Source organism: Dreissena polymorpha, chromosome 9, assembly GCF_020536995.1.
Source record: "Dreissena polymorpha isolate Duluth1 chromosome 9, UMN_Dpol_1.0, whole genome shotgun sequence".
NCBI classification, from domain to species: Eukaryota; Metazoa; Mollusca; class Bivalvia; order Myida; family Dreissenidae; genus Dreissena; species Dreissena polymorpha.
Window position 1 is genome coordinate 11142916 of NC_068363.1, and position 22312 is coordinate 11165227.

The 22312-nt window shown below is 35.6% G+C and overlaps 2 protein-coding genes across 21 annotated transcripts in view; one reads left to right on the forward strand and one right to left on the reverse strand.

Moving 5' to 3' along the window:
• LOC127846618 (uncharacterized) overlaps positions 1–10744 on the forward strand; it is a 26026-nt gene extending 15282 nt beyond the window's left edge. For 19 of the 20 annotated variants that reach the window (XR_008033571.1, XR_008033576.1, XR_008033580.1 and 16 more), the window contains one exon: positions 938–1023. The gene's annotated coding sequence lies outside the window, so the exon portion shown is untranslated. Of the gene's footprint in view, positions 1–937; positions 1024–10440 lie in introns of those variants that run through there. The other variant, XM_052378047.1, reaches the window with a different exon arrangement.
• On the reverse strand, positions 5992–20834 carry LOC127846619 (uncharacterized). Its single transcript, XM_052378050.1, has 11 exons — positions 20752–20834; positions 14631–14750; positions 12682–12814; positions 11237–11468; positions 10453–10662; positions 10130–10216; positions 9597–9656; positions 9282–9304; positions 7730–7817; positions 7007–7219; positions 5992–6389 (listed from the first exon to the last, which is right to left on the reverse strand). The coding sequence occupies exons 3-11, from the start codon at positions 12756–12758 to the stop codon at positions 6309–6311; spliced, it is 1071 nt and encodes a 356-aa protein (XP_052234010.1). The 5' UTR covers positions 12759–12814; positions 14631–14750; positions 20752–20834; the 3' UTR covers positions 5992–6308.
• Positions 20835–22312: the final 1478 nt, after the last annotated feature.

Genomic DNA, 22312 nt, shown 5'->3' on the forward strand with positions numbered 1-22312 from the left:
TCAAATTTTTGAAAATCAAAGTGACATTTCATTCTGGTTCTTGCCAAATTCGCCAATATGAATGTATTCAAGAACTATAATAGTATACAATTTGTTCAGAGAGTCATGAAATAAAGTGAAAATGTGTTGGTTCTGGTAGCGATTTTATTTCACTTGTGAGCATAGACAGTATATATTTTCACTCATTTCTTTGATCATTTGTAAATAAAATCACTATGGTAGGTAAGATTTAATTAATAGTTTAGCCATGGCATGCCTTTTTTGTTTGTTAAAAAAATTCCATTTTTGGTAAACCTTTGATTAAAGTCAATTATTAGAAACTGCCTGAGAAGTTTGGTTCAAATTATGTACCAATATATTTTTTATTACCTTAAATATAGCCTTTTTTCAACTTATTACATTCATTTCAGTGATGGATAACCTTTGAAATGTCCCAGGTAGAGTCTGAAAGTGATGACACATGTTGTAGAATGCTTATAATTCTTTCTACATATCGCTAACACTTCCATGGATCTGTAAACACTTTCAACACAAACACACCACATAAAATACTTTTGACCCTGACATTATAATGATTTATACCTTCATAGCTCAAGAGTTATGGCCCCTTATTAGACTGACATTTAAGATTTTTTTTCCATTCGGAGCCGTTTCTCAGTAACTATTGCATGTGAGTTAGCTTAAAATAAATATGATTCATTGTACCAATTTTAACCAAAACAAACCATTGAGATTGAATCATACAATCTTGAATTGATGGTAATATACAGACAATGCACTATTGTTAATGATGTTGGGGGGGGGGGGGGTCACCAGCAGGCAACTTATGAATTGCTTGCAGTATAATGTGAGCCTTTTTAATTTATTTTTGTACAAAAAATGCAAATAATTTGTTTTTCACCATAACTTAACAGAGTATACATTGCCTTTTTTTCAGTGTTCCAGACGGCTGGTGATGCATTTCAAGAAAAGCCATCAGAATCTTGCAATGATCTGTATACTTAATAAATGACAAAACAACAACACTGTATTGTTATTATTATTTAATACATAACTTCCATATTTGCCAAAAAGGTATATGATGGAAGTTCAACGTTGTTATCGATGTGATTTGATTGCCTTGCTTTTTATGTCCCCCACTATAGTAGTGGGGGACATATTGTTTTTGCCCTGTCTGTTGGTTGGTCTATTGGTTGGTCTGTTGGTTGGTTGGTTTGCGCCAACTTTAACATTTTGCAATAACTTTTGCTATATTGAATATAGCAACTTGATATTTGGCATGCATGTGTATCTCATGGAGCTGCACATTTTGAGTAGTGAAGGGTCAAGGTCAAACGTCATATAGGGGGACATTGTGTATCACAAAGGCATCTTGTTATTTCTATGTCCCCCTCCACCTCCACTATAGGGGGGAGGACATATTGTTTTTGCCCTGTTGGTTGGTTGGTTTGCTCCAACTTTAACAATTTGCCATAACTTTTGCAATATTGAGGATAGCAACTTCATATTTGGCATGCATGTGTATCTCATGGAGCTGCATATTTTGAGTGGTGAAAGGTCAAGGTCAAATATATAGCTTCAAAGCGGCACAGAAGGGGACGTACTGATAGTGTTTCTGACAAACAAATATCTTGTTGTTTCATGAATTTCACACTAAAGTGTTAAGAAATACGACGTTTACATCAAAATGACTCTTTATGAATCATCAAAACTATGTATTTTATGAAACAAGAAATTAAACGAATAAGGCTTTTTGTAAATCTGAATGTTGAAGGAAGTACTGGTGTCAACATTGATCCTCATGAACCTAAAATTATTCCAATCAGATAGTTGTCTAAATGAATTTTGCTCTGTGTAAGACTGGGACTTTAGAAAGGCAATGGAAAAGCGTTTGACCTATTAGGTATTCTTATCGTAAAACAATCGCATTCAATATACGGAGAACTAGACAGAGAACACTTCATTATTTGAACATAATTTGATACCTACAGATTTTTTTTTTGCTTGTAAAATATAAGTACGAGTCTATTATTTCAACTTGAAATGTTGGTGAAAATGTGCTCTGGTCTTAGATTACTTCAAATCAGGGATACATAATAAGATTATTTAATTTATAGTACACTATTGTGCGAATATTAAGAAGAGCTGTGGTTTTAAAGTACTCGTACACGCCTGTAGATATAGAGTTTAAGGATGTGTCTGTATGCATACAGTCATTGCTTGGCAGCATGAAGTATCAATGCAAAAATAGCGTCATTAACCGTTTCTGACGAACTTCCTACATACCCAAACGCTTGACACCGTATAATAAACAAATCATATCTGTGTTATATAATGGGCACTGCATAAACACAGGGTACTCATCTTCTACATTATAAACATGTCGCATAAGACAAAATTTACAGTATCTATGATCACGTATATAACATACAACAATAATATCAGTGAAACTGATGGATGCTCCCCGATGATGCGCTATGTCAATCTATGTGTTAATAACCACCTTAAAAAATTCTATTATTAGCCTCGGTGACATTGACCCCAGTGACCTCAAACCTCATCAAAAGGAAGAGGTCATGCAAGGTACCTACGTGCCAAATATGAAAGAGATCGTTAAAGTATTGAATGTGCTATGAGAAACTGTGACAAAAGTGTGACGGAAAAATCTATTATTAGCCTTGGTGACCTTGACCCCAGTGACCTCATCAAAAGGTTAAGGTCCATGCAAGGTACCTACATGCCTAATATGAAAGAGATCGGTAAAGAATTGAAGGTGCTATGGGAAACTAGTGAGGAAGGACAAACTGGAAACTATATGCTCCGGCGAAATTGTATTTCGGGAGCATAACAATTAAGAAAAATATGAAAAATAACGAATTTCAAGAATAAATGCTACAACAGAATCAGGAACACTGATAATAAAATGGCTTTTGTAAGGTGCATGAAGACAGCGAAATGAATACTGCAAATCATACAAGTCACAGAACATATAATTGACAATTTTTCATAAATGATTCAGCTATAAAGGTGCCATGATGACACTATATCGCTCATCTGACTGTTGTTCTTGTCTATAAACTTAAACTCTCTTCCTGGCCATTTAAAAGAAGTGTTCACTATGAGCAAATAAGGACAAATTTGCCTGTGAGTTGGGTATAGCATATTTTGAAATTCACGAAGGAGGTCAACCAGACGATGTTTTATGCCAAATATATAAGCTTTCCTTTTGGTTGCCATTGCAACCAGATTTATGCATGGAATGCATTTCATTTAACAACTTTGAAAGAGGTTCATGAAAGAAAACTCGTGCCATGTTTCATTAAGATTGGCACAGAGGTTAGATGTTGTTTAAGTAAAAAATGTTGACCCATGACGGACCAAGACCATTCACAATAGCTCACCCTGAGCACTTTATGCTCAGTTGAGATATAAACACAAAACAATTATTGCATAATAATACATAGTATGTGTTTACTCGCTCAGTCTTTAAATAGAAAAAAGCATCAAAAGATGCAATAGTAAGTATCCAAAGTTCAGATGAACTTAAAATTATAGATCATTTAAGTATCACATTAAACTAACCCAGCTAAAGCAATTCTTATCTTTTTTCATATGATAACTTTTTCTTCTTATTCCATTCATTTAAAAAGAATTGTAGGTAAAAGCAAAAGTGTGACTGTGACATCTGACGGGCCAACCTTTTAATGCACTGTATAAAGCTGTTGAATTGTTCACATATTTCAGATTTTACAGATTCAAAGCCTTGAAGTCTGCTAGCTGTAAAAGCACTAGAACATTTGTGGGAGTAGCCATGGAAAATGTCATGAAAAAAAAGTTCATTTTTATAGTATCCACTTTCTCTGTTTAGGCAATATTCTTGTAAATTACATGCAAAGTCATAAAACACGTCTTGTGGAGGGGTTTCTAAATAGCTATAGAGTGATAATGCGGGATCTTTTCTTCCTTCTGCCCCAGTCATGTGGAAACCATAGCAATGTCCATGGTCTGCACAGAACCAAAGACATAATGTTGATGTTCCTCGAGCAGAAGTTTCAACTTTAGAATAATCTATTTTCATGTTTGCAGCCCAACTGAACCAAAAATTAAACAAGAGCACCGCCTTGCGGGTGCAGACCGCTCATCTATTTTCTTTTTAAAGGTGAAGGGACTCTCATTTTCAATCACAAAGGAGGGAGGGGTGGAGTGAAGAGCGGTGCATTGTGTGGGGGTGTGGACATTTATTACATTTTCTTCCAAAAATGCGAAAAAAAAGGGAAAAAAAAATCGCAGGGGGGGGTGGGGGGGGGGATTATTGGGTGCTATGGTTGGACGGTATTTCAAACATAAAATAATAAAAATAAATATTTGTGTTTTTTTAACCGTTTCATAAAAAAAAATTGGGGGGGTGAGGTGGGGGGGGGGGTATAGTGTGAGGGTGTGGTGGTAATTTGTGAGATGATCTTAAAAAAAAAAAAAAAAAAAAAAATAGGGGGGGGGGGGGGTTCGGGTGGGGGGAGGGGGGGGTGGGGGGGGGGATTGTTGGGTGCGATGGTTGGACGGTATTTCAAACATAAATAATCAAAATAAATAGTTTTGTTTTTTAACCGTTTAAAAAAAAAATTGGGGAGGGGGTGGGGTGGGGGGGGGGTATAGTGTGAGGGTGTGGTGGTCATTTGTGAGATGATCTTAAAAAAAAAAAAAAAAAAATATAGGGGGGGGGGTTCGGGTGGGGGGAGGGGGGGGTGGGGGGGGGATTGTTGGGTGCGATGGTTGGACGGTATTTCAAACATAAAATAATCAAAATAAATAGTTTTGTTTTTTAACCGTTTAAAAAAAAAAATTGGGGAGGGGGTGGGGTGGGGGGGGGGGGTATAGTGTGAGGGTGTGGTGGTCATTTGTGAGATGATCTTAAAAAAAAAATAAAATAAAAAAAAAAATAAAAAATAGGGGGGGGGGTGGGGCGGGGGGGGCACGGGCGATGGTTTGGGTGGAGTCTATTGTGGTATGTCAGGTAAGAGTAGTTTTGTCAAAGAATCAATCAAATCTAATCATAAATAAAGAAGTTATGGCAATTTTAGAGAAATTTAATAATTTGACCTTGAGAGTCAAGGTCATTCAAAGGTCAAGGTAAAATTCAACTTGCCAGGTACAGTAACCTCATGATAGCATGAAAGTATTTGAAGTTTGAAAGCAATAGCCTTGATACTTAAGAAGTAAAGTGGATCGAAACACAAAATTTAACCATATATTCAAAGTTACTAAGTCAAAAAAGGGCCATAATTCCGTAAAAATGACATCCAGAGTTATGCAACTTGTCCTTTTACTGTACCCTTATGATAGTTTGCGAGTGTTCCAAGTATGATAGCAATATCTATGATACTTTAGGGTTAAAGTGGACCAAAACACAAAACTTAACCAAACTTTCAATTTTCTAAGTATAAAGGGCCCATAATTCCGTCCAAATGCCAGTCAGAGTTACATAACTTTGCCTGCACAGTCCCCTTACGGTAGTTAGTAAGTGTTGCAAGTATGAAAGCAATAGCTTTGATACTTAAGGAATAAAATGGACCTTAACACAAAACTTAACCAAAATTTTCAATTTTCTAAGTATAAAAAGGGCACATAATTCTGTCAAAATGCACGCCAGAGTTATCTAACTTTGCGTGCCCAGTCCCCTCATGATAGTAAGTAAGTGTACCAAGTTTGAATGCAATAGCATTGATACTTTCTGAAAAAAGTGGACCTAAACGCAAAACTTAACCAAAATTTTCAATTTTCTAAGTATAAAAAGGGCACATAATTCAGTCAAAATGCACGCCAGAGTTATCTAACTTTGCCTGCCCAGTCCCCTCATGATAGTAAGTAAGTGTACCAAGTTTGAATGCAATAGCATTGATACTTTCTGAGAAAAGTGGACCTAAACGCAAAACTTAACCGGACGCCGACGCCGACGCCAAGGTGATGACAATAGCTCATAATTTTTTTTCAAAAAATAGATGAGCTAAAAAAAACTGTTTGATCCATAAACCTAGCCTTATTGTGGCGAGTTTTATACATCTCATTTTTAAACTGGCAGTAAGAGGAAAAAGTGCAACTAGAATTCATAACCATAGATACAAATTCCCACCCTATTTCATCTCCTGCTGCTGTATCCCTACTTAATACATGTAAACAATCTAAGTCCCCTTCATCCCAAAGAATTCTGCATGGCTTACTAATTGAATTATAGCATTCACGTATATGAATGTCACATTTTACAGGTGCAAAATTTGTGTAAATATTTAATGTCCTTTGTCTTTCGTGTATGGTCAGTCCATTTTCACTGTAATTATCGTCATCTTCTCGCTTGAGCCAACCGCTTCCACAGGGACCGGTATTGTCTGGAATATCTGGAAATAATACAGGTCCTTTTAGGCAGCCATCTGAACATCGAACAAGGTTAGAATCATTCCACTGATCACGTTTTATGATATTTTTCCTTAACTCATTATTGTCTTTAAGTCTGGGAGAATGTTTACTTCTACACTTAAAATTCCAAAGTCCAGATTCCTCATTGAAGTTATTGTATGCAGCAGTACTTAATGTAACCGAAACAGGCATTTCATCATCAATATTGTCATCAAATAACTGCTGTTCTTCATCATCATTGTTATCAATATTTGTATGAATTAAATCTTCCCACATGTGAGTATATGATTTAAATAAGTTTAAGTGCCTACAAACCTTCGAATTTAGTAAAGTACTTATATTTCTCTTATAACCAACCAGACAGGCCAAAAACAATATATTCCGATCATTTGATCTTGGGGCATACAAATAGAAAATGGTCAATATATAAGATAATAATTTCAAACTAGCACCTTCCTCAAATTACCCTAACCACACATATATATATATATATATATATATATATATATATATTTATAGAACATTAACAAGGTTAAAATTCCTCTGATTAAGGAACTTGCCCACTAATATTGTTTATTATAAGGCAGGAATATCTCACCGGTCCAGGGTTAAGTTCAACGTCATTTGAAAGAATAAGAAGAAGCTGTGAAGTGTCTACATCTTGTTGGGGCGTCTCGTCAGTGTCTCGTTGGAAAAAGAAGTGGGATGGCACATTGACTTTATCTTCATTTGCGGCGTTGTCATCTTGTTGGGGCGTCTCTTCAGTGTCTCGGTGGCAATGGATGTTGGATGGCACGTTGATTTCATCTTCCTATAATAGAATAACCCTTCCTTTAATACAATACTTACTAGACAAACAAGACTATTGCCAAGCAATGTATGTCCCCTACAGGTTCCACCATTATCAGATTTTTTTGGACTTTTTTTTCATTATATATATTTACAAATTACTACCGGTTATATAATTTGAAAAGCGTATACCTTTGAAGATGATTTGAAATAATGTGAATACATCCCTTTCATTAAATTCATTCTTTTTAATGAAAACATAAAATTTGTTTATAGCATTGTGCCATGCTATCAGATCAATTGGCATGCTACAAATATATTGTCATATAAACAGGGCAATCATTGTCTTTCATGCTTGAACCAATTACTATATTATGATACATACAAATAGGACACAGATGAATCAAACACACATTCTGCTGATTTATATTAAAATCAAAGTAATGAAAATACCTATGAAAGAAATATTTATGTAAATTGTCAAGATGGAAAGTGTTAAAAAGTATGGAGCATATCGTCATAAAATTAGTACCAAGCATAAGCCATTCAACTTGTATGCAGGCAGGAAAACAGCCACATCTTCAGTAATGTCAAGGTAAACAAATCCACTGCAGCATGACCTTTAATGCATGACGAAAAAACAGGATCATTAATGCAGTGTCTGTGAATGCATAATCATGTAAAATTAATATTCATTCAGGCTAAAAATTGCCATCCAGTAAAAAAGGGAAACTATGTCTGAACTATATTTTTGTTGTCCCGGACAATATTGGACGACCACTAATTCCAATGACCGTCAATATAAAACTAACAAAACGATTAAACCTATTTGACATGAAACTAACAAGAGAGTTACTGCAGTAATAGCATTCATGCAGCAAGTTTTAATATAAAACAAGAGCACCGCATAACGGGTGCCATGCTCGGCTGCAAAAGCTTGTCAGAGTGATCTTGATCTTTGACCTAGTGACCCAAAATGGGTGTGGTGTGTAGAACTCATCAAGGTGCATATACATATGAAGTTTCAAAGTTGAATGTGGAAGCACTTTGATTTTAGAGCCAATGATAAGGTTTTAGCACGACGCCGGTGGACGACGAGCAGGCTATGACAATACCTCGGGTTTTTCCGAAAACAGCCTCGCTAATAAATATTGTTGGGGTGTCTAAAAATAAAGCAACAATGAGTGCCTTATGTTGGCATATGTTTATGTTGTATGTAATTCCATTAAGAAAGGTGATTTTTATGAAACTACTTAAGAATGCATTACATTTATGTATATATAGGTAAACAACAGCTGTCACCATAGGATGACTTATGCCCCCTTTAAACGCTTGATAGAAGTTATGAGCTTTTTTCGAAACTTAAACACAGATTTCGAAACCTAAACGCAGACCCTAAGTTCAAGGTCAAGGTCACAGGGGTCAAAATTTGTGTGCGCATGGAAAGGCTTTGTCAATATACACATGCATGCCAAATATGAAGTTGCTATCTGAAGCGACATAGAAGTTATGAGCATTTTTCGAAACCTAAACGTAAAGTGTGACAGACAGACTATATGCCCTCCTTCGGCGGCATAAAAAGATGTGCCAGAAATTAATGACTTCAAGGATATAATACATGTAAATGTTAACAAATAGATTTTTTTCAACGAAAGCAAAAACAACAAAACAAAATGCACCAAACAAGCTTCCTATTCCTTGATAACATGTATAAATCTGCATTTATTTACTGTGCTTTCCCTATCGGTATTTTATGGCTATTTATTTCACACATATTTCACTACCAGTAACATGATGATGAATAAAAACAAGAGCACCGCATAGCAGGTGCCAACGCTCGGCTGCAGGTGCAGTTTCTTTTTTTTAAGAGTTCACAGTGATCTTGACCTTTGACCTAGTGACACAAAAAAGGGTGTGGCATGTATAACTCATCAAGGTGCAGCTACATATAAAGTTTCAAAGTTATAGGATGAAGCACATTAAACATTGTGGCATTTCTTTGTTAACTGAAACAATTAACACATGCATGTACATGCAAACAAAAATTTCAACAATAACAAATGCACCAATCAAGCTTTATATACCTTGTGTGGCATTTCTTTGCCAACTGAAACAATTTACACATGCATGTACAGGCATGGCATAAGTGCAAAACCTCATCCACCAAAGTTGACTATTTTGAAAAATAACAACAATTATATAATAATATGCAGAAGACAACAGAAAGGAAAGATGTCCTCAAAATAATAACACTAATATGGTCTTTTACTTATATTTTACTTTCAAAATAGGTTTGGTTGTGGGTTTTTTTTCAACAAAAAAAAACTTGTTTTAAGAATTAGTAGGACATTTCCACAATGAAACAGTGAGGGTTATCTGAAATTAACAGTATTTTTTACCTTCTTTCCATATCTTTTGACATTTCTGGTTGCAGACCTCTTAGCTCTGGCTGTGACAACCTGAGAATGAATTGTGTGTGTGAAAATATGGAAAACAAAATTATATAAACTAACTAGTTTATTTTTTATACAATTACAGAATGTTATGTTCTGATATAACTGAATGGTTATGACATCAACTCTATGGTCTGGCTTTCACACAAAGACATCTGTTGAACTTTTCATGTTTACCACTTAATGACAAACAATGCTCTTTGATGATTAAAGGCATTGCTTTAAAAGTATAGGACCTGCAGTCCAACTATTGCCTTACAGCTACCAATAATGAAGGGCATTATGGTGCTGATCAGGGGCAAAAAGGCGAGGCTAAAAAAGAGACATGACAGGGTGCCCAGCTTTACGGCTCTAGACATAACATTAATTTATAGGCTGTAACAAGCCATATGAGCAATCAATACTGGATTGCAATCACTTTATAAATGTTCATTAAGAATGATGAAATATCTGTACGATTAAATGCATAGAAAAGTTACCGTTATTTTATGTGTCTGAGGCTTAATGTCCCTGGGAACTGGTACTTCACTTGCATCCACCTTGTCTTGAATCTCTGGTTGAGCTCCCTACAATTTATTTAACCATAATACAGGTATTATACTTTTTTTAAACGGCTTATTTTAATCAAAAATATAAACATTACAGCAAAATCAAATTGTTATGAATATTTGTAGGTGGAAGCGCTTTGATTTTAGAGTCAATGTTAAGGTTTTAGCCTGACGCAGAATTGCAGTTTTGTGCATAAATCACATTTGCTTATGGCTCATAAATGCAGTCCACTTTGTTGTAGCACTAAACTCACAGTCTGCACAATATCCGAAAAGAGTGCTATGGTGCTGTCATGCTCCTGAACCGGTACTTCCGTGGCTGAGAGAGCTGGCCATTCTGTAGGATCTTGAACAGCAGCCTCCACACACAGCTGGTTTGGCAGGTCGTCATGTATGGATGCTAAACACCTCCTAGCCCCTTCAGCACTCAGATGTAGTCCATCATGGGACAAGTACAGGGACTTCTTAAAATTAAATTTTGATTATTGATAGTTACCGTACTAATTTGTTTTAAACATAACTAAGATATTAAAGCAGCAAATTAAATGAACTGGTTTCCCTCAACGAATGAAAAAATATTTTAGTTTCAATCAATTAGAGTGTACAACTCTGAACTGACCAAAATGATCATCCTGACAAAACTTATACAAGAACTTCTAAAAAAATGATAATACATTTCATTAACTTCCATATTACAGCACAGGCAGATATCTTTAATTATGGGGCTTTACTTCTAGAGCTGAAACCAACAAAACGTGCAAGTGTACCACCACAAAGTAATACATCTATTTTAAAATTCATGATATTTCATGTAAAAGTTATTAAGAAACCAGTAATTGCAACAAAACTGCTCAATGAGTCAATTTTCACCAATTAAGGAGGCATATCTCTTGAGCAAAGAAGGATGTCTGAACAGAATTTGGGATTGGTCCACCGCAGTATAATGATGCATATATTTATTTTAAGTTTCATGATGATGAAATTCCATGCAACAGTTGCTGAGAAACTTCCTATTTCACTCTAGATCTTTCCCTATACCTGTTTAGTTGCTGCATAGTCCATGTATCTCACAGAAGGCACATGGTGACTCAGTTCCCACAGCATGCTGTTTGCGCTCCTTATCCACTGGCAGTAGTTCCTCAACTGTGCCCCTGAGAGTGGCCATCGGGGAAACATTCTCACATCAAAATCACGTGGAAGAATCACGCAAAGCACCACGTGTATTTCAGTGCACAAACTGAATACAACATCAAGGATCTCAGTCACACAACTAAAAATAACAAGCAAATTCATTGAATTGATATACCCTGCCAATATGCTTCTGGACAAAAAAGTGTTATATTTGACACTAAAGAAGCATTTTTTAAGAAACAAAGGGCCATAACTCTGCTATTAACAGATGGTGTACGATGCCATTTGGCCTGCAGCATCCTCTTATCCATATATATACTCATACCAAGTTTCAATGAAATCCGCCAAAGCACTTCCAAGATATGGCTCTGGACACAAAAGTGCTGGACGGACAGATGGAAAGACAGACGGACAGACAACCCCAAAACAATATCCATCCTCCTATGGCAAGGGATAATAATGTAATGGTATTAGTTGCTCATTGTATTATCTTCCCATCACAAACAATTATTAAATAGAGATGTGTTCGTCAGAAACACAATGCACCATATTGCGCCGCTTTGTATTTATTTTTTTACCTTTGACCTTGAAGGATGACCTTGAACCTCCACCACTCAAAATGTGCAGCTTCATGAGATACACGTGCACACCAAATATCAAGTTGCTATCTTCAATATTGAAAAAGTTATGGCCAATGTTAAAGTTTTCAGACGGACAGACGCCATATATTTGACATTTGACCTTGAAGGATGACCTTTCACCAATTAAAAATGTTCAGCTCCATGAGGTACACACGCATGCCAAATATCAAGTTTCTATCTTTAATAATGCAAAAGTTATGGCCAACGTTGAAGTTTTTTTTCCCGACGGACGGACAGACTGACACACATACTGACTGACGGACAGTTCAACTTCTATGTGCAACCCTACCGGGGGCATAAAAAGTTACAAACAACTACAAAAATATTTGAGAAACTAACTTATTTTATTTCATTAAAATGCCAATCCAAAAAAATCTAATAAGAAAGTGATACTACCGGTAAGTTGATCAAGCTCATTTTTATTCATGCTGCTAAGCTGTTCAGTGGCGGATCCAGGGTTTCTAGTTAGGGGGTTGGTGTGGACATTCAATAACACAGGCCAATGTAAAAGCATAATGGTGTAGTGGATGTGGTGTCCGCCTAGTGATAGGGAGTTAGGAGGTTCTCATTATCTTCTCCATAAACACCAAGTTCTGGTTCTTCCCAGGAACAGACTCGAGTGTCTCAATAAGCATAGTGCGTTCCCTGCAATAAAGCTAAGGTAAAAAGGTTAAATAAAAACTAAAACTGAAAAATTACTGTTCAACATACCGGTAGAAATTGCTATCCTTGCAGCAAACATCGTTAGAGCCAAGATGCAGGTACAATATGTCGTAACAACCTGACATCAGCTCTTGATGCAGCAGCTTTCTAAAGCCCTTCCGGTCAGACACGTACTTTGCACCTGCATAGTAAAATAAGATCTTCCATTTGGAATTGGTTTTCATTTGCAATAATTTTTCTTGAGTTGTCATTTGTTATTGAATATTATGAAAAATAGTCATCATTGCTATGTTCGAGACAAGCAAGCTTATCTTTGTTAATATTTATCTCACTTGTTCTATGTTGCGTCAAATTTCTGGATTTGCAATCTTTTTCCCCATTTTGGTTACAGCAGAAAGGGTATTTTGCTTGATTCCATAATACATGTTTTATCAGTGTAATAATATACATGACGTGTACATGTAAATACCATGAAACTGTTAGGGTAAAATATCTTTTTGGGTATTGAAGCAATATTCAGTGGAGTTTTAAGCATTTCTTTAAAAACAAGAGATGCGTTTGTTGGAAACACAATGCCCCCTATTGCACCGCTTTGAAGCCATGTACATGTATTCAAACTTTGACCTTGAAGGATGACCTTGACCTTTCACCACTCAAAAATGTGCAGCTCCATGAGATACACATGCATGCCAAATATCTAGTTGCTATCTTCAATATTGCAAATTTTGACCTTTGACCTTGAAGGATGACCTTGACCTTTCATCACTCAAAATGTGCAGCTCCATGAGATATACATGCATGCCAAATATCAAGTTGCTATCTTCAATATTTAAAAAGTTATGGCCAATGTTAAAATTTTCAGACGGACGGAATATTTGACATTTGACCTTGAAGAATGACCTTGATTTTCACCTTTTACCACTCAAAATATTCAGCTCCAAGAGATACACATGCATAAAAAAAAATCAAGTTGCTATCTTCAATATTTAAAAAGTTATGGCCAATGTTAAAGTTTTCGGACGGACGGAATATTTGACATTTGACCTTGAAGAATGACCTTGACCTTCACCTTTCATCACTCAAAATGTTCAGCTCCAGGAGATACCCATGCATGCCAAATATCAAGTTGCTATCATCAATAGTGAACAAGTTATGGCCAATGTTAAAGTTTTCGGATGGACGGACAGACGCCATATATTAGACATTTGACCTTCACCTTTCACCACTCAAAATGTTCAGCCTCAGGAGATACACATACATGCCAAATATCAAATTGCTATCGTCAATAGTGAAAAAGTTATGACCAATGTTAGTTTTCGGACGGATGGACATATGCCATATATTAGACCTTTGTCCTTGAAGGATGACCTTGACCTTCACCTTTCACCACTCAAAATGTGCAGCTCAATGAGATGCACATGCATGCCAAATATAACGGTGCTATGTTAAATATTGAAAAAGTTATGACCATTAAAGTGTTCGGACGGACGGACAGACTGACAGTTCAACTGCTATATGCCACCCTACCGGGGGCATAAAAACAATTATTTGGTACACAAAGCTTCAAATAAATATTAAAATTAGCAACCTTTTTTCCAAAGGCAGCAACAAACACTGCAGGGCTAGATTGAACTTTACCGGTACGCAGTTGTTTACAACCATCGACAAAGCGGGGGTTTGGGGGCAGTAGCCCCCGATACTAAAGAAATATATAGGATAAAAGGATAATAAGGTGTTGCGTAAGTTGTTATGTGTTAGGTGTTAAGGGTTAGAGTACGCTGTTTGATGTTAAGTGTTGCGTACCGGTAAAGTTCAATCGTCCCCACTGCAGTATAAGACAGTAGCTAAAATAATTATGCCAATGCAAAAATCATCAAAAGATTATGGCGGCAATTTATATAGACTATTTAAGACAGTAAAAGGGGTAATATAAAGCAGCATGCCACAGAAACATGTTGGGTCTCACACTCAACTATAAACAGTTAAAAATTATTCACCAGATACGGGCAGAAAGTCAATCCTTGCATTTGGAGGACATGCAGACTTCAAACGATGGACATTGGAATCCCCGGCAATAAGAACACGAACATCGCTGCTGCACCAGACATGTTCTTCACCTATAACAGAATAAACGGCTCTAGGAGAAGTGCCCCCCGGAGAACTGCCCCCCCCCAAAGATTTTTCACTGGGCGGAGAACTGCCCCCTCACTCTTTTTTTATAGGGCGGAGAACTGCCCCCTGCTGATTAATAAGGGGCGGAGAACTGCCCCCCTGTCAGAATTGATGACCCGGAGAAGTGCCCCCTAATTAAAGAAATTTCGCGGCTATATATAAAACGAGTATTATAATGACAATAACGCCAGTAACTTTCTTGCTATTATGTCTGGAAATTGAGTGAAATTTCAAAAGTAATATAAAGTTGTACAAGTATTAAAGTTATAAAACGGCAAAAAAATACCTGCCTCGGCATGGACGTCGCCATCTTGATAATCACGTGATTTTCGTCTATGTTAACAAAGAAAAACAAATCACTTTTTGCTAATAAAAAGTTTTCGCGGCTGAATTATTTGATATTTTCCCCGTAATCAAAACAAACAATTAGCATGCAATTTAATCCATCCGTATGCAAGCTGAAAACAATAATTTATTTGTTTGTTTTCGCCAATTACGGATTTGGACGGTTCAATATAATAAACCCGTATGCCGCTTTATTCAAAGCTAACAAGTTCTTAACAATTAAGGTCGGTCCGGTCTACCAATTAAAAGATCGCGGTGCTTATCGTTAACGGTAACAAGTTCTCTGCCTGCCTAATTAGCTGCTAATTAAAGCAACTGTTACCGATTTTGTTTGTTTGGCATGTCGACATGATCTGCTCAAAATGCTAACTGTTGCAGATTGTATGTATGTATGAATGTATGTTTTGAACGTTTATGTAAGCATGTATATATTTTTTAATGTATGTCTGAATGTATGATTGTAACTGTGAATGTATGTATGCATGTAATGTGTGTATTTATGTATGTTATTTTGTATTTCACATGAATTAACGCCATCCCCAGCTGATTTTTTTAAAGCCATACTTGTTAGTTTATTCATAACATCATGAAAGTGCTCCTTAAAACAAACTCAGAACTCTTTGAATTTTTCAAATATCTCTACTAGATCCAAAGTTATGGGAATTTTAAGTTGCGGAATTTTCACCAAATTTAGCCACTTTTTTGGTCTGTAGAAGACCAAATTTGCAGGAATTCGCGGCACCGACGCTGATAATATTTTTATATAAATTGTTATAAAAAAAATATTTATCAATATATCTTTATGAAAATTGGTATGCACATGTAAATTGACATGCTCTTTTCATTTTTCATGTCTATTTTTGTCTATCTTTAAGTGCAAATTATTTTTTCCCATAAAAAACCATGTGTGATGTACGTGTTTTTTTTTAATTATCAGTCGTTGCATCTCTGCAGCACTTATTCATAGGACTGATGTAATTTTCAAACTGGTTCCTAATCCATTGATAGTCTACATGTACATCTTGTTAATATATAATATATAAAGACATTAAACAAACATGTATTTGAACAGAAAACTTTTATTTTACCAATATTTCAAAGTAATACCAATACATGTAGCAAATAAAAAACCAGTAAAAACATGTTATTTACAGGAATAATATACAGAAAATTGTTAATTCCTTTTTAACTGTATTATCTCTCTCTCTCTCTTTATATAATATATATATATATATATATATATATATATATAAACTATATACAATTTAGAATTTACATTAATTACAAGAAAGCAACATAAGCCAGCGATACATCAAAATATATACAATTTACAGTATCGCATTAAATACATGTATCTACAATTTACTAACCTAAAAAAACACCTTGCTGAATGTTTGGTAAGCTTTTGTTATGTTTTAAGTTGTACAAATCGTCAAGCATAACAATAAATGACCATCATGTGAACAATGGTTGTATTGGTTCCCGGCAGCCTTGACAAATAACAAGAGCCGATTGAAAATCTGTAAACGAGGTCGGGAGCCTGGCATTCTATACATAGATGGTTACGTCGGTAAGACCGGCGTGTACACAATGCCTCAACTTGAATAAACCATGGCGACTTGCATCAGCGGTCAGTGATGCATAGCAAATCCTCTCGCTATCAGTAGTACAGATAACCGATAATTGCACACAGCAAACAATGGCAGTAATAGTGGCGGCATTGCGCACACGTGCGGCAGATTATCAAAGGAGAAAATATAAGAAAATGTCTGCGATTTTGTTTTCGCTTTGATGTAATCAGAAAGCGATATCAAGCATAGTAAGGCGACAAAGTCGCCTATATCGCCCTCTAGGATGATCCCTGATGTACCATGTGCTTAAGTGTTTTCAAATTCAGAATGACATTTCCTGGTATTTTTGATTATTCTGGCTTGTTTTGTAAACAAATTGTAGTGTAAATACAAACTCAATGTAAATATTATTTATAACTACCTGATTCACACTGAAATCAGTCTTATAATCCACCAGACGTAAGTTGTTAATCACAAATAATAGATTTCAGAAAACGAAAGTAATGTTTACAATTTCAGCTAAAAATGTCAAGGTCGATCCGAAAGTATCCAAATGAAAACTCGTCACGTGACAAAGCGACAATGGCATCAAAATTGTAAATTTCAGACTGATGAGAGTTATTTTCATCTATTGTAAGCTGCATTTGAAATATTTGAACCTTAAAATATTCCCTGATGCAGTAATTTATATTCATTCACCAATATATATGTAGAAATGTATCCAAGAAAATGAGCTATCTTTGATTTATTGCATGACATTAATATGTTACGACTCTGGTTGATTTTTGATACGGGGATGGCTTCAGCGTATAGGTACATGTATGTCAATACTATATAAACTGTTCGCTGAAGTTTCTTTAGCTAGCGTTGTCAATGAGTTATGGTCGTTTCGTGCCACTACCAGTTCGTGCTTATCTGTATTACAACTGAAATACACCTGAAAGTAAATAAAATAAATTAAAATAACAGTCTTTCTTGAACAATTAAGTTTACTCTTTGTTTGTTTTTGGTTATTACTTAAGTCTTAAGTTAAGTTATTCTGTTTTCTGCACATGTAATATTGTACTTATTTAAATATTGAAACAACTTAATAGTAAAAATCCTTAATACATATATAATATTTTAATTATTATTAATTCAAAGCAAAATCAATCAATGTACGCAAACTATTTGGTACATTATTGTATATGTTTTTAAATCGCTGTCCGAAATGATGCGTATCCTAAGATTATATACAGTGGTGTTTACAGATATTTTTACAATTTAAACATCCTTACAAAACGAAAATTCCATATTAGTGACATAACACACAATTAAATATTAGATATATGGAATAACACCCACTGTACTGTTGTTCTTTTGCTTAATGAGGCTTTATTCTGCTAATATGTCGTTAATTTTTCGCTAAGCGAAGGAAATTCAAAATGGCGGCCATTGCTACGGCCGAGAAGATTTTGGGATTTTCATAACCACTGAACTTTGAACAAAAATGCGGTCGGGTAAACCTGAACCGATTTGGTCATGACATATATCAAATTAAAGCTTAGAATATGTACTTTTTAATGATATAAGATTTATTTATACATACCGATTAAGATTCAGACAAATTCACGTAGACTTTGGTCCTTTGTATCACAATTGTTTACAAGCCGATTTTAACGGAAGTTGCATCATCATGAAGGGGAATTCCTCCTCTGATTGGTTAATTTAACTTCATAAATATTCATTAGGATTTACGTCACCGCAAAACATGTGGAAAATACCCACCGTCACCAAACCGTGTCCACCATATTGCACTCTACCGCGGACGTGTGAAAATGCCGATAATCCGCATTGTTCAATAATTAAGCAACGATTTATAACACTTATCCTTTATAGATTTTCATGAAGTAAAAACCATAATAAAGAAAATTTTATTCTCTTTAATCTGATATATAAATTATTATTATACACTTAGTGAAAAACAATTAATTATGCTGTTAAATTATATGACCATCAGAAAATTACTATCGGCGAATCGATTATCGGGTTTTGCTGGGGATGCTAAAATTTAACTAAACAACATAAATAAATTGATTATTAATTCGACTTCACTTTACTTTTTTCTTCAAGTCAGCTAAATTATTGCCTTTGCTTTGCCTATTAATTTACTTTTTTATACGTTTAGTTACGTTTTTTTTTCCATGGGTCAATACTATCTTTATAATGTAAATTAATTCCGATGTAACTTTTCCTCCATAAGTACTGAGTTGCACGTCTATATATAGTTGCGACACATGGCCAGTATTAACATGCAAGCGTTTCCTGTGTGGATCTCGACTATGTTTCGCGCTCTTATTAAAACACGACTTTTACATGGCATTCATGTATAGTGAGTGGTGAAGATGCGTACCAAGGGCCTTAAACAGTATTATCACATGCCTCTAGACAATTTGTGTTATTCAGTTCGATAAATGGCAATATACTTGTACTTAAATTAATTTGTTACCGGATAAAATGTGTACGCCGATTAGGGCTGTCACGATTCACCGGTATACCGGTATATCGCGGTGCATGTCGTGAAAAAAATCGCACCGCGGTACGGCGTTGCCGCACCGGTTTTTTTAAAATATTATTATATTAGCACATATATAAATACATTACATAATTATTTTGATATAGATATCGTTTTGAAAACTGTAGAAGCGATTCAAAAGGGCTAAATAAATAATCCGTTAATATCCAGGTCAAGCAAGCGCTTCCACTGGTAGATGTTTAACTTTCACGTTTAAAATACGGCAATGTATGGGTCCGTACCTTTTTTTGAATTTGGGTGAGATTTCCTTTGCAAATAAGTTCATAATTATACAAAAGATGTTTACTCTATTTCTTATTTTCTTTCTTTAGAATATCGATCGTTCAAAGCATGGAACTTCCAAATCATGTTATCTTAAGATTATGAATAAGTCGAGGAAGAATCAGAACGCTACAGATTTTCAATACTGGGCCTGCTGACTCCGCATTTTAAACATGCCCTTGAAGCGTTCGATTTACACAGGTCGTAGTCACAGCTATTGTAAACAACATGGCGGACATTTTAGAAAAAGACGCGAATAACAATAACAATGACTACTTCTATCAAGTTTATTACAGTTTCTTTTACAGTTTCTAGTCATACTATGATACCCGTGTTTTCTGATTATTGTGTTTAATAAAGTTTGTAAACTGTTTTCTTTACAGATACATATTCTGTAAAATATCGCGGTACGTACCGCGATACAGTGTTGCTGTACCACGATATACCGCGGTACGCTCACGGCGTATCGTGACAGCCCTAACGCCGATAACGTAAAATTACCCGTAAGTATTGTTTTCACTACGTAACTAATAACTAATATGACACCGGGGGGGGGGGGGGGGCAGTTCTCCGCCCCTACAGATTTGATGGGGGGGGGGCAGATATCCGCCCCTACAGATTTGATGGGGGGGGGGGGGGGCAGATATCCGCCTACTAAATTCTGACAGGGGGGGGGGCAGTTCTCCGCCCCTACCGATTTGCTGGGGGGGGGGGGGCACCTCTCCGCCACCTTTAAAATAAGGGGGCAGTTCTCCGGATTCCAGAATAAACAAAAGGCTTCCCGAATCAAATCAAATCAAAATTTATTTATTGTCGGTATGAGGATAACAAAGGACATCGTTCCACGAACCCTGGGGAAGTTTAAAAACTCAAAATACAACACGACAACAAACAAACGCCCGAATTCAAATACAATCCGAACCTGGATTTTCCAAACAAGTTTAACAACGTCAGTTTTTAAATAGGTAACGTCGCGAAATCAAATTACAAATTCTAAACGAGCACTTTCAAACGATTAAATGTCACGCAACGCGGTTCTCTTAAACTGCAACGTAGTCTCTGGTCAACAACAGCTGTTTTATAGTATGTAAGCTTTGGTCAGTATAAAATACTGACGAGAATAAAATTCTCTGGACTCTCTAAAAACCCTTGTTAAACAAGTTCAAAACAGAAAGGGAGATCACCACCACTTACTATAGCCTATCCTCTCCCCTGATTCAAGATCAGTGTTCTGATTGGCCAAAATGATTTGGGCGACCGTGGACCAACAGGCCTCTGACATTGAAGACACACACTATTGACTACTTCCCTTTACCATATTCCAGTTACATCAGCGAGCGAAAACTGTGGACAATAAAAAAATAATTAGTAGTCCTTTTACGCTAAACTGTTGTAAAGTGTATTGAACAGTTAATATATTAGTGTCGACCTGATAAAATGGGGTGAAGTGCATGAGCGTAACGTGCACAGGCTTATCAGGAACGACACTTTTCGCATAAACTAGATTGTTGCTAAGAACAGACTTTCTTGAAACAAAAACAACATATAAGCGGAAAGTGTTGTCCCTGATTAACCTGTGCGGACTGCAAGGCACATCTGGGACGACACTTTACGCACATGCATTAAACCGCCTTCTCACATATCCTTGCTAATGTTCATCTTAACATACATTTCCTGAAGTTTAGTTAAGGTTGAGAGGAAATGAAAATGGTTTATCGACCGACCGACTTGAAGACCCACCGATAGACAGTATGCTTGTATAACCGGCAGCCAGGTATAAAGGCTATATATATATATATATATATATATATATATATATATATATATATATATATATATATATATATATATATATATATATATATATATATATATATATGAAGAAGGTCTGCATGTTGTGTCATTGCCCAAGGTAAGCATAAATTAAACAGCGACATTTTAAGTCGTTTTAAATTCACACACTGGCGTCTAGCTATCAAGTTTCGTTAATTTAATAGGTTGCTTGCTACATCTGCACTATACGTTGGATGGTTTGATTCGCTTATACTGTTTATAGTTTTAAAAATTATCAGCTTTTCGACAGAATATGGCCTCGAGAAATTAAAGCAAGCGATAGCAATAATAATAAAAAAATATTCTGTTTATATAATAATCAAATGAAAGTGATAAGCATATACTTAAAATAAAAGTTTGTTCCTATTTATTAAACAATTATACAAAACGCAACTTAATGTGTGTTCCTATTGTCGTTGATGGATTATATATTAAATCAACGTACACAAGTACGTATTAGTATCAGTATTGTTAATTACTTTGTCATGTGTGTGCAATTCATGCAGTTGCTATTTGTTTCATGAAGCCGATCCACAAACATTGAATCCAGTCGGGTTTCAGAAACAGCGGACGCTGAGCGAATGATTCTGAAAAAAAATATGTTTAACATGATGTTGCAGAACATCAAAAAGGAAATGTTGTTTTTGTATAAAAAAAAATAATTTCATGTGATTTTTATGATACATCAACTGGTAAATTTATTGAAAAGTATTGCAAAAAAAATTCTTTTTCGTGATGAAGAATTTTGTTTTAAACATAATCATCCGCTATTAAATCAAATAGGGCATTATATATACCTGGGCTACTTGACCTAAACTTTGTTGATGGAAGCTGATATAATATTACTTTCCGCCGGGTTAAAGCAAGATAAATAATCGAAATGTATGCATAGGCATGGGGAACTTTAAATGGAAATTACAGA

Excerpts from the sequence above, each read along its gene's own strand:
- LOC127846619 (XM_052378050.1), bottom strand. The coding sequence starts at position 12,758 with ATGTCAGGTTGTTACGACATATTGTACCTGCATCTTGGCTCTAACGAT. Across the intron at positions 10,217-10,452 it reads TTTCGGATATTGTGCAGACT|GGAGCTCAACCAGAGATTCA; the intron begins GTGAGTTTAGTG and ends AATAAATTGTAG. Across the intron at positions 6,390-7,006 it reads TTGAACTTAACCCTGGACCG|ATATTCCAGACAATACCGGT; the intron begins GTGAGATATTCC and ends TATTATTTCCAG.